The 20,715-nt window shown below is 56.8% G+C and overlaps 8 protein-coding genes across 8 annotated transcripts; 4 read left to right on the forward strand and 4 right to left on the reverse strand.

The window, feature by feature from the left end:
* Positions 1-332: 332 nt before the first annotated feature.
* ISF_03969 (hypothetical protein) lies at positions 333-1,907 on the forward strand (the record flags this gene model as incomplete). The annotated part of the gene is made up of 6 exons (XM_018847575.1): positions 333-494; positions 553-660; positions 727-1,023; positions 1,086-1,174; positions 1,225-1,292; positions 1,345-1,907. 6 exons carry the CDS (start codon positions 333-335, stop codon positions 1,905-1,907), a joined length of 1,287 nt encoding a protein of 428 aa, XP_018705155.1.
* A 1,880-nt stretch (positions 1,908-3,787) lies between these two features.
* Positions 3,788-5,568, reverse strand: ISF_03970 (RNA polymerase III Rpc4; the record flags this gene model as incomplete). The annotated part of the gene is made up of 2 exons (XM_018847576.1): positions 3,788-5,079; positions 5,157-5,568. 2 exons carry the CDS (start codon positions 5,566-5,568, stop codon positions 3,788-3,790), a joined length of 1,704 nt encoding a protein of 567 aa, XP_018705156.1.
* Positions 5,569-5,977: 409 nt separating this feature from the next.
* Positions 5,978-6,979, reverse strand: ISF_03971 (urease accessory protein UreD; the record flags this gene model as incomplete). Its single annotated transcript, XM_018847577.1, has 1 exon — positions 5,978-6,979. The coding sequence occupies one exon, from the start codon at positions 6,977-6,979 to the stop codon at positions 5,978-5,980; it is 1,002 nt and encodes a 333-aa protein (XP_018705157.1).
* A 1,163-nt stretch (positions 6,980-8,142) lies between these two features.
* Positions 8,143-9,076, forward strand: ISF_03972 (cystinosin; the record flags this gene model as incomplete). Its single annotated transcript, XM_018847578.1, has 2 exons — positions 8,143-8,299; positions 8,361-9,076. The coding sequence occupies 2 exons, from the start codon at positions 8,143-8,145 to the stop codon at positions 9,074-9,076; spliced, it is 873 nt and encodes a 290-aa protein (XP_018705158.1).
* Positions 9,077-9,317: 241 nt separating this feature from the next.
* Positions 9,318-12,262, reverse strand: ISF_03973 (leucyl-tRNA synthetase; the record flags this gene model as incomplete). Its single annotated transcript, XM_018847579.1, has 2 exons — positions 9,318-11,681; positions 11,729-12,262. The coding sequence occupies 2 exons, from the start codon at positions 12,260-12,262 to the stop codon at positions 9,318-9,320; spliced, it is 2,898 nt and encodes a 965-aa protein (XP_018705159.1).
* A 2,010-nt stretch (positions 12,263-14,272) lies between these two features.
* ISF_03974 (metalloprotease 1) lies at positions 14,273-15,310 on the forward strand (the record flags this gene model as incomplete). Its single annotated transcript, XM_018847580.1, has 3 exons — positions 14,273-14,521; positions 14,604-15,157; positions 15,238-15,310. 3 exons carry the CDS (start codon positions 14,273-14,275, stop codon positions 15,308-15,310), a joined length of 876 nt encoding a protein of 291 aa, XP_018705160.1.
* An 888-nt stretch (positions 15,311-16,198) lies between these two features.
* On the forward strand, positions 16,199-18,223 carry ISF_03975 (methylenetetrahydrofolate reductase 2; the record flags this gene model as incomplete). The annotated part of the gene is made up of 1 exon (XM_018847581.1): positions 16,199-18,223. The coding sequence occupies one exon, from the start codon at positions 16,199-16,201 to the stop codon at positions 18,221-18,223; it is 2,025 nt and encodes a 674-aa protein (XP_018705161.1).
* An 895-nt stretch (positions 18,224-19,118) lies between these two features.
* ISF_03976 (hypothetical protein) lies at positions 19,119-20,264 on the reverse strand (the record flags this gene model as incomplete). The annotated part of the gene is made up of 4 exons (XM_018847582.1): positions 19,119-19,388; positions 19,436-19,722; positions 19,845-20,021; positions 20,162-20,264. 4 exons carry the CDS (start codon positions 20,262-20,264, stop codon positions 19,119-19,121), a joined length of 837 nt encoding a protein of 278 aa, XP_018705162.1.
* Positions 20,265-20,715: the final 451 nt, after the last annotated feature.

The raw sequence follows: 20,715 nt of genomic DNA on the forward strand, positions 1-20,715 counted from the left end.
CTTGTCCGACTTTGAGACACCAGCAGCTGTGATAGAGTTCTCAAGCCACCATTACGGATACACGAGCGCCGATGCATTGATTCAAGTCTGCCAAGCTTTCGCGCTACTGTGTCTCTGATTTCTCATCTCCCATCGCTGGCTATGACGGCCCGCAACTCTGTATAGAAACCACCCCTTCGCCATTCCACCCCCAGTCCCGGCCCTATCGTCCCGTCTCTTTCAACCATCAACCGATTTCGCCAACTCGTTCGTCGCCTACAGCGCGCACCCTGCGCGGTTGCCAGTCCTCGCGCCCTCAGACGCAGAGCAGCGCGCAACATTCATTTCTCACCATGGCCAAAGTCGACTTGACCGAATACAATGGCGGCCGCTTGGTCGGCGCCACCATCGCTCTGCTCGTCCTGAGCTGGATCACCATCGGCCTGCGCACATATACCCGCGCCGTTATCATGAGGAGTTTCCAGTCCGACGATTGGTTGATGTTGGTCGCTCAGGTCCGGTTGCCCTGCCTTTTCGAAGCTCTCTTCCGGCATGCCGCTGACACCGAAGCAGGTCATCTTTACAGCCATGTGCGCATTCATCTTGGAAGGTGTGCGCCGGGGTATGGGAAAACACAATGCAGCTATCGGGACGGATGATGATAGAGTTGCTGCCCTCATGGTATGACCCGAACGAATTCCAATTCCAGCCAGACGTGACTAACATGACCGACCTCCTTACCTACAGTGGCAAGCCATAGCTACGATTGCCTACATCCTGGCCATGATGTTCGTCAAACTCAGCATCGGTGTCTTTCTTCTTCGACTGTCCGCCAAGAAGGTTTACAGCATCATCATCAAGATCAGCCTTGTTGTCGTCACCTTATACACCCTCGGCGTCTTTTTCTGGGATGTCTTCCAGTGCATGCCCGTCGCAAAGCAGTGGGATTACAGAATCACGGAGGGCCATTGCGCCAGTGGGCAGGACATTATCAATGCCGCCTACGCTATCAGCGTCCTCACTGTTGTTTCAGATTGGTTCTACGTACGCGATGCACCTTGACATTCTCGAAACCTATGTTTGCCATGCGACTGACACTTGCACAGGCTCTGCTGCCCATCCCGATGCTGTGGAACGTCAAGATGACCAAGCAGGCCAAGGTCACCGTTGTACTCATCCTGGGTCTTGGTATCTTGTGAGTACAAGAGCTGTCACAGAAACGACCCCTTACTGACAGCCTCACAGCGCCAGTATTGCTACACTAATTCGTGTTAAATTCTTGGCTGGTCTGACGGAGACAGACGATCTCCTCTGTAGGTGACGCCATGCCGCCACCCACTAATCTTGATGCTAACATGACTGTAGTCTCTGCCACTGATGCCCTGCTTTGGAGTATGGTGGAGCCTGGTGTGGCCATCATCGCCTCGAGTCTCGCCACTATTCGACCGCTGCTGCGCGTTCTCAAGATCCGCGGCTTTGAATCGACGCATCGCACCCGATCCACGGGGCTGTCGGCTAAGAAGCAAGGGAATTCCCTGCCAGGATACGGACCTAACGACGTATCGCTGCATCGTGTCACCGTTGTCGATTCGGAGAGCCGCAGTGAGGCGCTGGCATACGACGAGTACCATCGCCACGCCGCCGGGCTATCGTCGCATCCGCCACCGCTATCGTACAACCAGGACCCAATGCTGGGAAACAAGGTCAGCATCTCTGCTGGTGAGAGTAGCAGCAACCCGCATAACACGCGAGTACGCGGGGACTCGAAGAGTGAGGTGTATATTATTGAGGGAAAGATGGTGTCTCCTACATGGAGCCCGCGCGAATACCCGTCGTCGGACAGGTCGCTGGAGGATATCAGCGCCCTGGAAGAGCAAAGCCAAGATCTTGGTCACAGCACATCAAATGGCAATGGTCGCCGACGATGAATGAGGCAACGACGAATTGATTCACCATTGCGCAAATCGATTTTTTTCGAAATTCTTTTCTACCAGATACACGGCACGGAGTACCTGATTTTTCCCCCATTGGGATGGAAATGGGATACAGCGGTTGTTGCTAAGACGGGTTATGATTTGCCCTGAAAATGATCTTTGCATATTATTGCGGATACAGGAATTTTGTACATTGTACTATAACGATGGCTATGGCTAGAACTTTGGTTTTATTTTGCAGCGTATTGGCTACTAGGGATGGACACGGCACTTGATGTCAATATTACCTGATTTTCAACGCATGGCATGATTTGGCGTTGCACGGAATGACGGGAATCTGCGTTATTCTTGTTCACGATTGCACAAGTTTGCTGACAAGTTGTTATTTGAGCGATGCCGGCTTTTGATCTCCGGCCTACACATGTGTATCACGGCCAATGCGCAATAGAGGCACAACTCTTCGTGAAAGGGTTTACCTTGCTGACAACCCCCTTGCGAAACAAAACCCAACATTTCTCAAACTAGAGAGTGGTTACAGAACATGGATGTGCGACCCAATCGCAATATACCCATATAGAAGCAACTCGGTTTGAATCGTGAGATGGGTGGGCGAGAGAGGGGGGTGGTGCGATTCATCTATGGGAAACCAGACTATGGGGCGAAGATTCTCCCTCTGGGCGCATCTCTTGGCATAATTGCGTAGCTTGATAAAGCAAAACATGTTATTAACTAGTTAGTCAATAAGCGAGTCGGCCCCTGCTGCGGGATAGGAACGGCGACATGGTCGTCGACTTGGGTATTGCTTGTAGAAATGGAATGGGCGAGAAAAAGCCCTTGCATTGAAGCACATCCCCACACGGTGTGGCTATTAGTGGGAACGCTTTTCTGACAGCTTCCCTTTCTGGGAACATATAATAGTGATTCTTTTTTTTTTTTTTTTTTTGGCAGGACGTTTTTGCCGTGGGCAGTGTTGTCATGGCATAAAAATGAAAGAGGAAAAGAAGAACGCCCGCGCGCTGTGAGAAAGAATCGGGCGGCGCCCGCCGCCTCATGCAAGACCCGATTAAATACAAAAAAGATTCCACACCAACCTGGAAAGAAAAAAAAGAGGCATAGAAAAGAACAACAACTGCGCGCGGAGAATTGTCCCCTTTCGAGTCCTCCCGACTACTCGGACAGCGCAATATCGCGCTGGGTCCCGCGGCCCCCCTTGCCTGTGCGCCTCAACTGGACTTGGGCTGAAAAAAAAAAAAAAAGAGAAGCTGGGAGAGAGCGAGAGAGCAAGGGTCTCCACGCGTGAAACGGGCTCCAGACATCAAGACAATAGCCTGCTCCGCTTCTTCTGTTCCTTCTTTTCCCTTCGCTAGAACCCTTGTTCTGCCTTTTTCAAGGAAGGGTTGGGGCTAGAACTCGGAAAACGAGAGAGATCCTAGGCCAGGGGGGAGGCCCCCTGCCCATCTCCCTCCCCCACAAGCCATCCTTTATGCTCAGCTTCCGAATCCCCTGAGCATGTGTGTTCCCCGCAGCTGAAGCCTGGCCATCAGGAGGCAGGGGGGGAGGAGGAGGAGGAGGAGGAGGAACAGGAACCAGAAGCAGGAAGAGAGGAAGAGGAAGGCCGGCACGGAGACGAAAGTGGAAAGACGGGAGTTGTCTGGCGCAAGCGAGAGCTTGCGACGGCAGCGTGCCCTGGAGATGGCGAGGGAAACGGTTCTGATTCCCGTCGTATCGAGACTTCGCCGCCAGGGCTGCTGCATGTGCGACCAACAAGATCGCCAAGAGCAAACCGAGAGAACGCGTCTCGTTCATGATGATGCCAAAATCTGTCTTCGTAGTCGTGAATCTTCTTTTCTTCGTAAAGTCCTTCACAGCCTTTCCTACGCCGCCTCCAGCTCCTCCGGCGGGACCTCCAGCTCCTCCGGCGGGACCTCCAGCTCCTCCGGCGGGACCGCCAGCTCCTCCGGCGGGACCGTCCAGTCCTCCTCCTCGCTCCAGACCGGCGCCACCGTGAAGCGGCCCATGATCTTGCCCATGCCCACGCAGTCGCCCCCCGTCGCGCGCGCCGCACCACCGCCGACCGCCGCCGCCTTCTCGTCACTCTCCTCCACGATGACCGCCGTCGTCAGGAAGTTCATCCCCGCCGCCGGGCTCATCTCCAGCACGTGCCCGCCCCAGTCGAGCTCGACCCGGCCGGAGCGCCGCACGTGCAGCCGGCCGATCATGCCGCCCTGCGAGAGGAACTGCGACTTGAAGCCGTGCTTGAGCTCCGCCTGCGCGCGCTCCTCCTCCGTCTCCTCGTCCTCGTCGTCCTCGTCGTCCTCGTTTTCGTTGGTGAGATCCACGGCTGCTGCGGGGATGTCGTTGACGCTCAGCCCCGCCGCCGCCGACGTCTCCGCCTTGACCGCTGCGGGAGGCGCGCTGCTCGACTCCTTCAGAGGAGGCATCAGCGGCGGGAACTGGAACAGGTACAGCCGGCCGTCCTTGTTGGCGAGCACGGGCGCGGACTCGGTGTCCACGGCGACGGCGCCGAGTTCCCGCGCGAGGAGGTCCAGGTCGGACTGGATCATCTTGCTCTCCGGGTCCTGCGGCAGGGCCTTCTTGACCTTGGTTGGCGCCGGCGCCGCGGCCGCCCGGTGCTGGTCCTCCATCTTGGGCACCGCCTCCAGGTCGACGTCCATGGCGTCATCGTCCGTCCCGGGCTCCGCCTTGATCACCGGCTGCCGGCCCTTGGGGCCCCAGACACCCTCCTCTGCAGGCTGCTCCTCGAGCGGCAGCGTCCCCGGGTCGCCGTCCACCCAGAGGCTCCCCTCCGCCTCCTCCTCCTCCGCCGCGCCGGTGGCGTTCTCCTTGGCCTCCAGCTCGGCCGTTGTGGCCACGACGATGCCCGCCTCCTTGTGCTCCTTGCGGTAGATGCCCATGGGCATCTTGCTTGCGTCCTTTGCGCTGAGTGCGGCGATCATGGCCTCGTCCTCGCTGTCTAGCTCCTCCTCCGGCGACATGATGTGTAGCTTGTCGGCGTTGATGCGCGCCTCTCGGTAGATGTCCCGCCCATGAGCAAAGCTGTGGCCCTTGGAATCCGACTTGATCCCGCGGCCGCCGAAGCCGCCGCCACCACCACCAACGCCGCCGGAACTCCCACCAAACCAGCCGCCGCCGCCCCTGCTTGGACCTGTTCCTTCCTGCGTTAGAGTCCCATCTTGTTCACGTAGCTGTGCTGTCCTTTTGCAACTGGGTAAGCAGACTAACCTCCAATGCCGGAGGAGAATGGGCCGCTGGCGCCGGAAATTATGCGCCCGAAGCCACCTCTCCCCATCGTGTCGCCGCGACTTCGTTTGCTGCGGAATCGTGAGCGCCCGCGAGCTTTGCGCTCCTCGGCGGCGCGCTCGCTCGCCTTCTTCTCTTCCTGACGCGCCAGGCTATCTCGCTCGGCCTCGTTTCGACGGACATTCTTGGGTAGGAATCGCGCCACGGCCGGGGCCCGTGTCGCTCGTGTCGTCGTCGTACCACCTCGCCGCGCGGGCGTCGTTTCGCTCGAGGTCGCGGCTGGTGCGTCCGTCGGGGTTGGCGCTGAGGCAGCCGCATCGGTTGCTGCTCGTTCGGTGCCGGCGCTGGCCGCCCCTCTGCGGGTGCCGCGCGCTGTTGCTCTTCCACGAACCATGTTGAGGAGAGGATGTGTAAAAATAAAACCTATTGCGCAAATAGGCAGGCAGCTGTGGAAGAGAGCAATTGAAGCTTTGTGAAGCTTTAAAAATTTGGGCGGTGGAGTGAAGAAGTTGGTGGGGCACGAATTCTGCCGCTGGTGGGTGAGCTGGATCTGGCAGCATCATCAAGGCGTTGGAGATTGCTAATAATGCTTAACGCCGGTGTCATTGAGGTAAAAAAGAATTGAAAAAGAAAATCCATGGAAGGCGGCGAAAGTTTCTATATTCGAGTAGAATAAACAAAAAAGTCTAGAAATGTAAAAAGGTAAATCAAACTGTGCTATCTTGCTATCTACATACATACATACATATAGCTGTACTCCATGCCGGGTATCAATGGGAGAGGGATGCGCACATGCCCAGAAACTATCGAACACACATCAAGGCATCCGCTCCGAAATTGGCCTCGATGCTGCCCTCTCTCAAGAGCATCGACCCTATCCATTCTCGGCCCGCCTCCACCTCCGGAGCCGCAAACTTAACCACGACGCACCCGCGCACGCTCGCCGCCGACCACAACACCCCCTCCTCCGTCTCCATGTCGATCCGGTCGGCACGCCACCGCTCCAGCTCCGTCATCTTGTCGTCCTCCTCCCTGCGGGCCTCTGCCGTGCGAAAGTCCCTCGATCCCAGCCGTGGGAGCGCCGCGAACTCGGCGAGGAAGAACTCGCCCAGCGGCCGCATCAGCTCGCCGCGCAGGACAAGCGTGCCGAAGACGCCCATGCCGCGCATCACCCCGCGCAGAGGCCCGTCGCCCGACGCGCCGCCGTCGCCGGCCAGGATGACCTTGTCCCGCACCAGCAGCCTGTCCCCCTCGCCACCGCCGTCACCCCCCCCCTGAAGCCAGACCTCGTTGCGGCCCGTCCACTGGAAGAGGCTCCAGTCCTCGCCGCGCGCGGTGCGCCCGCGCGTGACCCAGTCGAGCAGGCAGAGCGATGAGTCGGGCCGCAGCCGAAAAACCTGCGTCTGCGCGTAGACGCTGTCCGCGAAGGGCTGGACGGGGTCCGGCAGGAGGCAGAGGGCGGCGCCGGCGCCGTCGAGGTCGACGCGCATGGCCTGGCTGGTCAGCACGGCGGGCGAGGGCGACTTGAAGACCTTGGTGTGGCCCTGGGTGACGAGGCTGAGGCGGGCGCCGGCGCGGACGCGCACGGCGAGGTCGACGGAGTCCCCCCCGACGAGCCCGCCGCCGTAGGAGAGCAGGAAGACGAGGACGCTGCGCTGGTCGCTGGAGGGCGAGGGCGCGATCAGCTTCAGCGGGTACTGGTACCGCATGACCTCGAGCCCGGTGCCGCCAGAGGGGAGCGGCCCGGCGACGATGCGGCCGCCGCCGGCGGTGGGCGTCGACTTGGGGAAGGGTGAGGCGGCCATGTCGACAGGGCCGGGGTGCTTCCGAGGGCAGATCTTTTCAAGTTGACATTCCGTAGCGAGTTGGTGTAGATGAGAATGGGACGCTCGGTGGTCTGGAAAGGCCAATCAATACATGCTGGTTAATAGTGCTGGTTGATGGTGCAGATGCGAAGCCGGGGGGCAGTAAATTGACCTTGACGCGCCGGTTACCTGTCTTTTCAGCAGGGTCGACCGCCACAACTATGTACATACTAAGTAGGTAACTGAGGTTACAGTGGGTGTCACTGTATTTCCAGCACAAAGTGACCAGTTGGACTTGTTGCTCCGTCGAGAAGGAGGACAAGCTCCGTCGTATCTGATTACAATGCTGTACATTGATCTGCTATGACTACACACCATAGATCAACAAATGCCTTGACTTGACGCTTTATCACCATGACACGGAACATTGGAGAGTCGCCCGAAGTATTTTCTCAAATAAGCCACTCCCTCATTACTAAGGCAGAGTGCCCGAGTGGCCCAAGGGGTTGCACTCGAAGAACCGTGGGATTCAATGTCAAAATCAGCAAGTCCTGATTTTTTTTTCAAGTTTGACGTTTGACATGCAATGTGCACCTCAGCCCAAGTTGGGAGCAGGCACACACCATCATGGCCAGCGTGATGGCTGTTACCACAGAATTCCTCATGGCTGAACATTCGCTGCATGTCTAGGAGAGTGTGCTATCCACCCAAGATTCAGCCCAACACCATCTCAGAATCCATCCAGAGCTTCGTTCGCCTCTAGCTGCTTGGATAGACGACCCGGCGTTCGGTATTACCGGACGAGGCTAAAGCTGACGCCTCTCGGGGTACGCTACTAGTACACGAGCCAACGAAAGCCGGTCTGCCGCCATTTCGTCACCAGATCGCGACACCTGAACCCCCCCCCTCAAAAACTTCCCCTTCAAACACGGCCAGTCCCGAAGCCTCCGCTCTCTCCTCCCTCTTTCCTTTTTTTTCTTATTTCTTCGAAAAATTCCGCGACAAATGAGTCCCTGTCGCATTTACGGTCCTTCCCCCCGGATTTGCTGATTCTACTACACGGCGTCGGCCAAAAGGGCTAACGAGCCAACATCCTGCTGCACCAAGGTTGAGAAAAAAAAAGAAAAACAAAAGGGCCCCAGGCAGACCTCGTTAACGCAACCATGGCTGTCCATGGCTTCCTACCGCTCGTCTCGGCCGTCTTTGGCTGGATCTACTTCACCCTCTGGAGCCTGTCCTTTTACCCCCAGGCGCTGCTCAACTTTCGCCGGCGCTCCACGACCGGCACCACCGTCGACTTTCCCTTTCTCAACGTCCTGGGTGCGCCCTCCCTCCATATCTCACTCTCGAACCCCCCCTTGCTAATCCGTCCCGAACTCAGGCTTCTCCTCGTACTTTGCCTCCAACCTCGCGCTGTACTACTCCCGCGCCGTGCGCCGGCAGTACGCCGCGCGCAACGACGGCCTCACCCCGACCGTGCAGCTCAACGACGTCGTCTTCGCCTTCCACGGCCTCCTCCTCTCCGTCATCACCGCCTCGCAGTACCTCCTCGGCACCTCCCTCTGGCGCTTCCCCCCACGCCATCAACCGGGCACGCGCCCGAGCCGCTTCGCCACCGGCCTGACCGTCGGCGCCCTCCTCGGCGTCCTCGGCGTCTACCTCATCGTCCTCCGCTCTGCCGCCGGCCGGCCGCCGATCGACCCGGCGACCGACTGGTGCGACATCGACGTCGTCTACGCCCTCGGGTACGTCAAGCTCGCGGTGACGCTCAGCAAGTACGCGCCGCAGCTGCTGGCCAACGCGCGCAACCGCAGCACCGAGGGCTGGAGCATCTGGCAGATCCTGCTGGACCTGGTGGGCGGCGTGCTGAGTATTGCGCAGCTGGGGATTGACAGCTACCTGCAGCGCGACTGGAGCGGCATCACGAGCAACCCGGCCAAGTTCGGGCTCGGCCAGATCAGCATCTTCTTCGACCTGCTGTTCATGCTCCAGCACTACGTCCTCTATCGCAAGAAGAGCGTTGACGGGCGCGTCGGTGGCGGCGGGGACGAGACGGAGCGGCTGCTGCCGCCGGGGCAGGAGAGACGATTGGATTGAGAGAGGCGTTGGAAATGGTACATGAAATCCGACGCTGGTAGAAATTGTATATATGCATGAGAATGGCTCGTTCCACGACGACCAATCAATTAATAGAATGATGTTGATGCAAATATTTTGTGAGTGAAATAAACCTGGCGAGCCCTTCTGGTGCCTCCAGATGCTCTATATCCATCATGCTTAATTCGTACATGCGCTTTACAACCTTGCTCTAATAAAACATACTACTGGTACATTATTGTTACATGACAAAGTTGATCAGCCCTCCATTTGACACAGCAATCGCTCGCTTTGCCCGTCTAATATCGTATTGACCCTGGCCAAACTTCGCCCTTCCTTCTTCCGTAGCCAAGATCTGCTCCACCATCCAGTCCTTGAGCGCATCGCCAGCAAGAGCGCCTTCAGGCGCTGGCAGCTCCAAGTTGCCGCGCACCTTGCCGTTGATCTGAATCACGCTCGTCTGCGACTGTGGCTTCAGAACCTCCAGTGACCCGTCTGCCTCGGGAAAGCTCGCCGACTTGAACAGTGACCCCGCGAACGGGCGAAGAACGCTCCAGCATTCTTCCGCGACAGCCGGAACGACGGGTGCCATAAGCCTTGTTATGGTATCGGCTACATGCCACTGGATGATGGCGCTGGCATTCTTGGCTCCCGCGAGGGCGTTTGTAAGCGTCATCAGGTCAGAAACGATGATATTCAGCGCATACACCTGCTCGTATGCGCGCGTAATGTTACCGATGATGCGCTGCGTCTCACGCCAGAGTAGAATGTCCGCGTTCAGCTGTTTAGTCTCTCCTTTACTCAGCTTGCTCGTGCTGCCCTGCTTAGATTGCAGATAATCCAGGGCAGCCTCGGTCGGCGTAGCAGAAGCAGATCCAACCTTGACAGCAGTGTCATGCAGACGCTGCAGCCAGCGCGTGACGCCCGAAATTTTAGACTCATCCCACTTCAGCTCATCGGCGACGGGGGCCTGGAACAGCATGTGCGCACGCGTGGCGTCGGCGCCGTACTTGGCTATGAACTCGGTTGGGTCGACGCCGTTGTGCTTGGATTTGGACATCTTCTCGTAGCGCACCTCTGCGGGGCTGCCAGTGGCTACCACTTTGGGCTGGGTCACATCACTTAGATCAATCTCGTTTGGCTTGAGAAATCTTCCGTTGGTTGGGTCAATAAACGTCTTGCCATGGACCATGCCTTGCGTAATTAGGCGCTTGAACGGTTCTGCCCTGCCGGCAGTTTCCTCAGTGTATTCCGGCATCAACGATGTGCCCGCCAAGAACTTGAAGATAAAGCGCGAGTACAAGAGGTGCAGAATTGCGTGTTCAACACCTCCGATATAAATATCGACAGGCAAGGTCTTGGCTGATTCGGGGGAGAACAACTCTTTGCTGTTGTGAGGATCGGCAAAACGAGCAAAGTACCAACTCGAGTCCACAAAGGTATCCATGGTGTCAGTATCGCGGCGTGCAGGTCCCTTGCACTTTGGGCACTCGGTGTTGAAAAATTCAGGAGATGATTCCAGCGCGTTGCCAGCTTTGCCAGCCTGCCAGTGCTTCTCGACATTAGGAAGCTTCACAGGGAGGTCCGTCTCCGGTACAGGCACGCTTCCACAGCTGTCGCAGTGAATAATGGGAATAGGCGCTCCCCAATACCGCTGACGACTGATGAGCCAGTCGCGAAGGCGCCATTTCTCCACGGGGGTGGCCAGGTCGGCCGCTTTAAGCATGTTGACCAAGATCTCAACAGCGTCTTTGGAGGACTTGCCCTTGAAAGGTCCACTATGCTCTGTCATGAAGCCGTGCTCCACAAACGGCTCGGTCGAGATGACGGCAGTGGACTCATCGGGCGACTCCGCGATGACGTATCGGACAGGCTGCTCGCTGTTGTGCGTCTTCCAGAAGGCGTGATCTCGGACATCGTGGCCGGGAACACCCATGACTGCGCCTTCGCCGTAATCGCCTAGCACATATGGTGCGACAAAAACAGGCAGAGACGCCTTAGTGGCATCCGGGGTATCGTCGTTGTATGCAAGAGGGTTGATCGCTCGAAGCTGGGGAAGGACGTAGCCTACTTTGGAGTCGGGCGGTAGGGCGGGAAGGGTATCTAGGAATGCGCAGAGTTCGGGGTCTGCCTCGGAAAGTTGCTTGACTACCGGATGAGACGCCGCAAGCGCAATGTATTGTACACCAAATAGGGTATCAGGGCGTGTGGTGAAGACCTCGATAGCGGCGCCGAGATCTTGACCCAGAGCCATTATTGGGAACTTGATGAGAGCTCCAGTAGACTTGCCAAGCCAGTTCCGCTGCTGGGTGAGGACATGTTCTGGCCATGCATTGTCTTTGGAAAGCGTATCAAGTTCGCGCAGCAGATCCTCGCGATAGTCTGAGATGCGAAGAAACCACTGCTTGAGAAGCTTCTTTTCCACCTTGGCGCCTGAGCGCCAGGAGCAGCCGTTGGAATCAACCTGCTCATTGGCCAAGACTGTCTTATCGACGGGATCGTAGTTAACCTCGGCTTCAGCTTGGTAGGCGAGGCCCTTTTCGTAGAGCATAAGGAAGAGCTTCTGGGTATGCTTGTAAAAGTCGGGATCGCATGACGCAAGCTCCTGCGAGGTGTTAGAAGGGTGTTGACGGCGACGGAGTGGCTACATACGTTGCTCCAGTCCCAGCTTCCATTCATAAGCCCGAGCTGTTCCTTCATTTTGGCAATGTTGCTTTGTGTCCAGCCAGCTGGAGGGACGCCGCGCTCCAGAGCAGCGTTTTCGGCTGGGAGTCCAAAAGCGTCCCAGCCCATAGGGAGTAGCACATCGTGGCCCTTTAGCTCATTATATCTTGTAATGACATCTGCAATTGCGTATACGCGCAAGTGGCCGAGATGCAGAGTCCCCGAAGGATAGGGAAACATGGGAAGGACATATTTGGTGTTTGTCGAGCTCTGTACACGCTCTTTTTGGGTCGGCTCGTTGGCGGCGATCTCCTGCCAATTCTTGCGCCATTTCGAATCGATTGACTTGAGATTGAGGCTGTACCATCGGCGCAGATGTGGGAGTGCGCTTTTTTCGAGGATCCTGGCGCTGGTCGATTGGTTGAGCTGTTTTGACTGGTGAGCGGCGACAGCGCAGGCAAAGCGGGAGCGTAGCAGCACAGCTGCCCGCGCAGGGAGCTGCCTTGTTTGGAGAGCCCGCATTACGTTGATATCATGATAGATGCGGTGGAGCAACCCGGGAAGGGGTCCTAGGTCGGGGGCAAAGTTGGCGACTCGGCAAGATGCGATGCTGATAGAGGGTTGTGGCGAAGGGAAGCTTGGCCAGTAATTGGTACCTGAAATGAAAAATGGTGAAGCTTCTGAAAAGGGCTTAGTGGGGTGGCTGTCAACCACGAAGAGAGTACGTTTTTCACTTGTCTTGGCTGAAAGTTTAATATGATTTTTTTATTCAATACTGTAAAAAAGTATAAGTAAAAACTTACGTTTCGGCGGCTTATTAAATTCCAGTAATCTGCACGCAGTACTGTCCAAGGAAAGCACTTGATCGTCGATTATCAGATTGCCAAGGCTTTTTTTTAGTCTTGCAACATGGCGCTCCAATCGTTTGGTTGTAAGCCTCCTTCGCTTTCAATACCTGATTTTGATCAAAGGAAGATGGATTTTGTCGATGCGTCTTTCTTCGCCTTTGGTGCAGACCGGCAACTTCTTGCGCCATCGCAAGTGAGAGCCTTCTCCATGGATTTCCATACAATCTCAGATTTGGCTGACGCTGGGTATACTCACCATGCTGAATCACATTGTTTCGAAATTGGTAGCAAACAAAGCTGAGCCAACCAGCATGATTTTGCAATGGCTTGCCTCGCGTTGGCCTCCCGAGGTCTACACTTCCTGGCTTGCTGATGGAGCTTTGGCCCTGCGCCCAGGTCAACTTGCCCCTTCCGGCAGTTATTATAGATGTGCAATGGAAATCCCAAAATACGCCATTCTTACGATTTGTGAAATTCGTGCTCCCCCTTCTTCCCCTCCCCCCTGGCTCAGCATGTATCCCACTGGCCCCAGCACGAAAGCTGGATGGATCGAAGAAAATACGTTTGTTTGCCTCTAGTTCGTGGCATAACAACCCCGTGCCGATGACCCGCAGAAGCTCACGCCTCCGCCGCCGGAGCAGCAGTAGAGTGTGAGAGAAGCCACTTACACGTAGTCTCTTAGCTCAGCGCTACCATATGGGGCATCACCTGCCTAGGTAGGCAGGTCCCTAGATTGGGTATCGGCGGCAGCCTTGGGTGTCTCTTAACTCCAAATCGACAATGAGGCTCTCTTCTTGGTTGGGGGGGTCACCTGCGTCAGTGATTTACGAGATTCTTGTCTATATTCAAATAGACGGACTCGATATAAACGCACTCAGCCCGTAAGTATACGACAGGGCTTATTAGCATGTTTTAACAATATAGCAAACATTAGTAAAATCTTCTATAAAAAGCATTGCAACGTCAAGTTACTCCCTCGTATCGCTACTTAGTATCTCATCCGTCGCAGTGATGCCAGGTTGCTGTCGTTGTGGACTAGGAGCGGCCCTATTCCAGCTGCAAGTCGGTTCACAAACCCGCTCTGCGATGATCAAACGTCGAATCAGATTTGTAGCCTTGTCACCGCCAGTTTTTTTCACGTAACTCCTGGTTTGCCACATCACTTGATATGTCGGCCAGGAACTGCCTTGGCGTGAGCCCGTGCCTCCATCACCAGGGGCGAGGCCGGGTAGTTTTCGCAAATCTCGTTCAGCAATCGTTTTCGGCAGGAGCGATTGTATACAGTGGCTTCTCAACAGTCGATAACGCGCAAGCCACCTCCAACTACCAGCCGTTCGACATCGGCTTCCTAGGAGCTAGGGTTGTTGGCGATTGCCGGATCGGGAAGCTGCTCTCTCGAGGGAGGAACCTGCTAAGATCCCACGATAACATTACAGACTAAAAGCAAATAGAGACAATGACAATAGTCGTATTAGAACCAACAATAATTAGACACCGGGAGTAGTTAGGTAATTATTAGTAGACCATCAACTCGATACGGCAGTCGAGTTCCGGGAACGGACACTAGACGAGAGACATCCGATAGCTATAAATACCGTGAACGATTTATGAAATGAAATCGTCTTCTTGGATACAAATCTAATACCCTCTATAAGCCCGGCTAAGCGACTACTTTGGGCTAATCATGCAGCTCAAGCACCTTTTCCTCTCGCTCTTGGCTGCGGCTACATGCCGTGCAGCAGCAGTTGGCGGCGCTGAGTTGTGCGGCACCGCACCCCCGACCGAGGAGTTCCTTCAGGCTCACAAGGAAGCCGCGGCTGAAGAAGCTGCCGCAGCGGCTTCTGGCGATGTGGTGAAGAGAGACGTCTTCTATGTCAATACCTATGTCCACATCATCGCCGCAAGCGAGTCCCTCTCCGACGGCTACGTTGATGTAAGCCCTTGACTGACGAGTTGGAAAGGGAATGAGAGAAGGCCAATTCGACCGACTGTCAAAACTAACGAATATGATCTAGAACAAAACAGTCGATGCGCAAATCCAGGTCTTGAACGATAACTTCTCCAATTCGGGCTACCAGTTCGTCCTGCAAAACATTTCACGCTTGGTTGATAGCCAGTGGTCCGACATTTACAACGGCCAGGACCTAACCCAGCTTAAGCAAAGCCTCCACAAGGGCTACTACGGCGACCTCAACCTCTACTACTTCAGGAGTGTCTACACTGATAGCACTTACAGAACAAGCCTGACTGGCTTCTGCCCCTACCCTGACAAGATCGCCGACTGGCCCTTTTTCTACAACGACGGCTGCAGCCTCCACTTCCAAACCATGCCTGGCGGCACGTTCTCGCCCTGGAACCAAGGGAAGATTACGTCCCACGAAGTCGGCCACTGGTTCGGCCTCATCCACCCCTGGGGCAACTTCACTTCTGGCGGCTGCTATCCCCCCGGTGACTACGTTGACGACACGCCGCCGCAGGACCAGGCCGTCTACGGCTGTGACGAGAACTCCGCAAGCTGCGGGGGTAACTGGAACGACCCTATTCACAATTACATGGGCTACAATGACAAGTACGTGACCTCTCGACGATCGCACGTCCTTTCTTCTTCTGCCTCGTTGCTTTCTTTTTGCTAACCTCTCACTTGTTCAGCTCCTGCGTCAACCAGTTCACGAATGGCCAAATCACCCGCATGGCCAGCATGTACAAGAGGTACCGCACCTAAAAGTAAGCCCATGTGAGCGCCTTCGTGGTGAGGTTGGAAAGCACCTGTTGCTTTCACGTCGCGTCTCCACCGCCCAGAATGCAAAGAGGACATGTTTTGAACGATCTATCGAGTAGCAAATTATATGAAAATTAAATGAAGTTTGTAGAGTAGATTCTGGATACGCGAAACAGCCATCATAGCAACTTCCTATACCTGTTGCTAAATGCTGCCCGAAACGCGTGACCGCTAAAGAGCGCCGCCTGTGCCGCGCTCCGGTGCCGCTCAGGTGACTCTGATGAGCAGGAGCCCCTCTGGTCGCTGCGAAGTTGCCGCTGTACACACACAAGCTGCTACCTCCAACCCCTGGAACGCAGGCAGGTAATTGGCGCTGGAATTGCGTGCTAACTTGTAATCTGCCAACCCAACTGCTCCCACGATCCGACCAACGATGTTGCAGATTATTATCAACAGTTTCTTCTAACCCCGCCAAACAAGTCGTCCAGCCCCGCGTGCGTGGGGCTCACAAAAAAGTCCACGACCACCGAGGACGGCCCTCTTGAGCTTACCTTCGGCTTTCCATCTACCTTGCCGATTGAGGGGCTCCGCATTCAATTCGATCAAATTAAACCCCTCGGTCGTTTATTCCTTCTCTCGCATCTACAGCGCATTTCTCGAAACACATCCTCGTGTGAGGCCGACGACCCGAAGTCTCCAGCACCGCTGTCGCCATCCGCTTCCGGCAGCTGCAAGTCAACCCCACCATCGGCGGCGACAAACGCCCCAACGACGACACGACTCGTCGACGACCTGTATATTTGCCACGAACCTGAAAGTTCTTCTGCTACCGCAGCAGTTGGTCAGGAGCGCTGCCAAACAGGCCTGCGGCCATAGCACAACCCATTCGAAATGGAAAAGATCACGGACAAGATTGCGGCGCTGCCGCCCGACGGAGAGTACTTCTCCCTCGAGTTCTTCCCGCCCAAGACGGCCATGGGCTTCTCCAACCTGCGCGACCGTCTGAACCGCATGGAGCAGGGCCTACGCCCCCTCTTTGTCAACGTCACCTGGGGCGCCGGCGGATCGACCGCCGACAAGTCCCTCGAGCTGGCCGAGCTGTGCCAGCGCGAGCTCGGCATGACGACCTGCCTGCACCTGACCTGTACCAACATGAGCCGCAAGCTCATCGACAAGGCTCTCGACGACGCCAAGGCCCTCGGCATCCGCAACATTCTCGCCCTGCGCGGCGATCCCCCGCGTAAGGACGAGTACCGCACCGACGACGACGACGAATCCGACGCCGAAGCTGGCGAGGACTTTGTATGGGCCATTGACCTGGTCAAGTACATTCGCAGGAAACACGGCGACTACTTTTGCGTCGGCGTCGCCGCGTACCCAGAGGGCCACGCAGACGAGAGCCACCCGCTCGGGCAGTCTCTGGAGCACGACCTGCCCTACCTGGTCGACAAGGTGCAGGCGGGCGCTGACTTCATCATGACGCAGCTCTTCTTCGACATTGACGCTTACGAAAAGTTCGAGGCGACGCTGCGCCAGCACCCCAGCGGCGCATTCAAGACCATCCCCATCATGCCAGGACTGATGCCCATCCAGAGCTACGCCATGATCAAACGCACGGCCAAGCTCAGCCACGCCGCCATGCCCCCGGCCATCCTCGACCGCCTCAACGCTGTCAAGGGAGACGACGAGCGCGTCAAGGCCGTTGGCGTCGACATCCTTGCCGAGCTCGTCGAGCAGGTCCGCACCGTCAAGGCCAAGACGCCCGGCCCCAAGGGCTTCCACTTTTACACCCTCAACCTCGAAAAGGCCGTTACCTTCATCCTCGAGCGCACCAACCTCATCCCCGACTCGCCGGCCCTTGAGGAAGCCGTCGTTGACGGCCCGCTCCCCGCGTCTGCCGCGCCGCCGTCCCTCCAAGTCAACGGGCACGCCATCCCCCCTCCGCGCAGCCACTCGCGGTCCTCGCGACGGCACTCCTCGGTCGGCTCGGACCCGCACAACCGCGTCATCGTCGACAACGGCGGACGGCGTGCACCGAATCCCGCGTGGGAGGCGACCGGCGCCGAGGCGGCCGTGCCCGCCGAGGCGCTCAACGCGCGCGCCAACACGCTGGCCATCTCCGAGGGCGAGGGCGCCCTCGGTCGCGAGGCCACCTGGGACGACTTCCCCAACGGACGCTTCGGCGACGCGCGCTCTCCCGCGTACGGCGAGATTGACGGCTACGGCGTCAGCCTGCACGTATCGGTCGCGCAGGCCGTCCGGCTGTGGGGCCGCCCGGCGACCACCGCGGACCTCGACGACATGTTCGTGCGGCACGTGCGAGGGCAGCTGGCGGCGCTGCCCTGGAGCGTCGAGGAGGAGCTGCTCCCCGAGTCCTCGGCCATCACGCCGCACCTGGCCGCGCTCAATGCACGCGGCTGGTGGACGGTCGCCTCGCAGCCGGCCGTCGACGGCGCGCGCTCCGCCGACGAGACCTTCGGCTGGGGCCCCGCCGACGGCTTCGTCTTCCAGAAAGCCTTTGTGGAGTTCTTCCTGCCCGCCGCCGACTGGGCGGCGCTGCGCGACCGCCTGCGCCGCGATGGCACCCACGAGGTCGTCTGCTTCTACGCGAGCAACGCCAAGGGCGACTTTGTCTGCTCCGACGGCGCGACCGGCGGGAGCAGCAGTACGAACGCGGTGACGTGGGGCGTGTTCCCGGGCAAGGAGATTGTCACGCCGACGATCATCGAGGAGGTGTCGTTTCGCGCGTGGTGCGAGGAGGCGTTTAGCATCTGGGACGAGTGGTCGCGCGTGTACCCGCGGGGGTCGCCGAGCGCGGCGCTGCTCGGCGGCGTGCGCGACGACTACTGGCTGGTCAACGTCATCCACCACGACTTTGTGGACCAGCAGGCGCTCTGGGACCTGCTGCTCGCGTAGACTCTTGCCGGGCCTTTCCAAGGATTGGAGTTTAGTTAGGGGGAGGGCGGTGTTGGGGCTGTTCAACAGGGGAGTATGCATATTTTTTGACTGATGAGATACCAATGGAGCATGTACAAAGGTCGGGGAGGAGGGCATATTTGTTGGGAATTTTCCTGTTCCGAGATGCAAATACAACATTTCACGTAGCTGTCCCATGTGGTTAGTATGAAAGCATGTCTTATGAATGAAACGTGCTTGAAATCTGCTCCCTTGTTCCTATGCCGTTACCTGTCTGAGTATGATGTCCCCTCTGTTTTAGGCAGAGTGTGGCTCTCCAAGCAACTATCCGAAATTTCCGTTTTCTGAACCGTACCACGATTTCCATACCGTCCGTACTGTTCGTACTATCCGTGCTGTCCGAGTATTAGTACTATCTATACTGTTCGTACTATCGGTACTATCGGTACTGCCTGTCTTGTCTGTACTGTCTGTCCTGTCTGTACTGTCTGTACTGTCCGTACTATCCGCACTGTCTGTCTTATCCGTGCTGTCCGTACTGTTCGCGCTGTCCGTACTGTTCCGGTACGTTCCGTGATGAAATTTCTAAATCTGACCTTTCTTCACCTCCGTTTCCGAGAAATGACCAATTTTGACAACCTGTCGCAAAAGAAAAAGGGAAGATATCCATTGATACTAAGAGAAGAGAGCTAGGATGAAAAGATGAACTGATCTGTAGCAAATAAAGAGAGAACCAACATACACAAAGAAGATGTTGAGAATAGAACTCATGAGGTAGAAAAAATGAACCGGTTCCTAGCAAAGCAAATGGCAAGGGTATAGTAGTAGAAAAATGCAAGATGGATGGCCTGCGAAGGAAAAACGACCCTGTGGTCTCCTTGGTCTTTGGAGAGGGCTAGATCTCACCCTCATAAGGGTCATAGTCATCAAAGTACGAATTCTCCGCCGACAGGCCTCCAGAGCCGCCGGTGAGGAACTCGCTACCGGCCGTCTTCCCAGCAGTCGACGGTGGCTGCGGCCGAAAGGCAGGAACGTCACCGAACAGCGACGCGCGAGCACGCGGCGCAGCGGACGCGGCGGTGGCGAACGCAGCCGAGGGCCGGGCGCCGGCGTCGTTGCGGACGTGCATGGGCAGCGAGCCCGGGCGCGCACGCGCTCCAGCTCGCTCCAATTCTGCGTGGACTCGGAGTCCCCGTCGTCGTCGGACTCTACCTTAACGGCGGCGGTGGAGCGGCTGCGCTTGACGGTGCGGCTGCCGCCGGTGCTGGCGCCCGAGGCGGGCATGCTGGCGACGCCGCGCGAGCGAGGCGTCTTGGGCGTCGAGCTGGGCGTAACGGTAGAGGCGGTGCCGGCGGCGCTGGCGGAGCCCAGATCAAGGCAGGCCGAAGGGTCGCCACCGCTGTCAGCAACGGCGCGCATCTTATCCGCGTCCTTCTTGATGCTACGAAACTGGAATTGGATGCCGTCCGCGGTGGACTGGCCAAAATACTTTGCAATGTCTGTGAGTGAAATTTTTTGGTTAGCCTCTTGGTAACTCTCAAAGCGGTGTTTTGCGTAACGTCGGCTGATGGGCCAGCTCAGTCGCAGTCCAGGTTAAGAAAGCATTCATTGGCGGGCGTACTTTGCTTATCTACGGCACCAACAGTCTTGGGCAGAGAGGATTCATCCGTAGTGAGATCCTTCACGTCAAGGTTGGCCTTGCGCCCTTCCATGATGATCTCGCTCTGTGCCCGAATGTGCCGGAAGCGGTGGTTGAGGGCATGCTCTGTCATGTCTGAGCCGTAGCAGGCAGCAATTTCTGCCGAGCAACAGTCAATCACTTAGACATCTCGTTTCGGACCCCGATGCTCGTCGCGCAGACACAGAGTGCTAGGATTATGCAACAGTGCGATGAGGGTAAATGGAGCGCAAGGATAAGAAAAGAAAAGGATGTATTACCTTTGTAGTTCCATTTGGTTGTCGGATGAGCCGCGACGATGGCGCGAACCAGACGGGCCTGGGCCTCGTAGGACTTGTAGTTTGCTTTGGAGGCTGGTGCCATGATTCTATCGATAGAGGTTAGCAAGTTGGGATAAAGCCGGCCTTGGGAAGGACGTACGTTTGTTGTTGGTGATGGTAGCAGAGTAGTAGAGTGGAATTGGATCTGCGGGAGGAGAGGGTTAGATGATGAAGGGGAAAGGGGGGGCAGATGGCGAAGATGAGATGTTTGAGGGTGGTTGTATATGTAAAACTTTGGCATCTGACGTGGCATGCAGTGGTGGCAGCTGGCGGCTGTTTACAAACGCCGCGCTCAAGTAACTAGCAGTACAAGAGTTGAATTATTTACTGATAGGCTTAGCCAAAGAAAAGGGCCAGCCCTTGCTGGTAGCCGGACCAAGGACGGGCGTCCAAACAAAGGGAATCAAGACCAGCATGAGAAGGAGAAACTTGCCTGGGAGTATGTTTGATATGAAGCTTGACAATGAAAAGCGGTAGATACGTTTGCCGATTCC

Source organism: Cordyceps fumosorosea (genome assembly GCF_001636725.1).
Source record: "Cordyceps fumosorosea ARSEF 2679 chromosome Unknown scaffold_8, whole genome shotgun sequence".
In the NCBI taxonomy this organism is placed as follows: Eukaryota; Fungi; Ascomycota; class Sordariomycetes; order Hypocreales; family Cordycipitaceae; genus Cordyceps; species Cordyceps fumosorosea.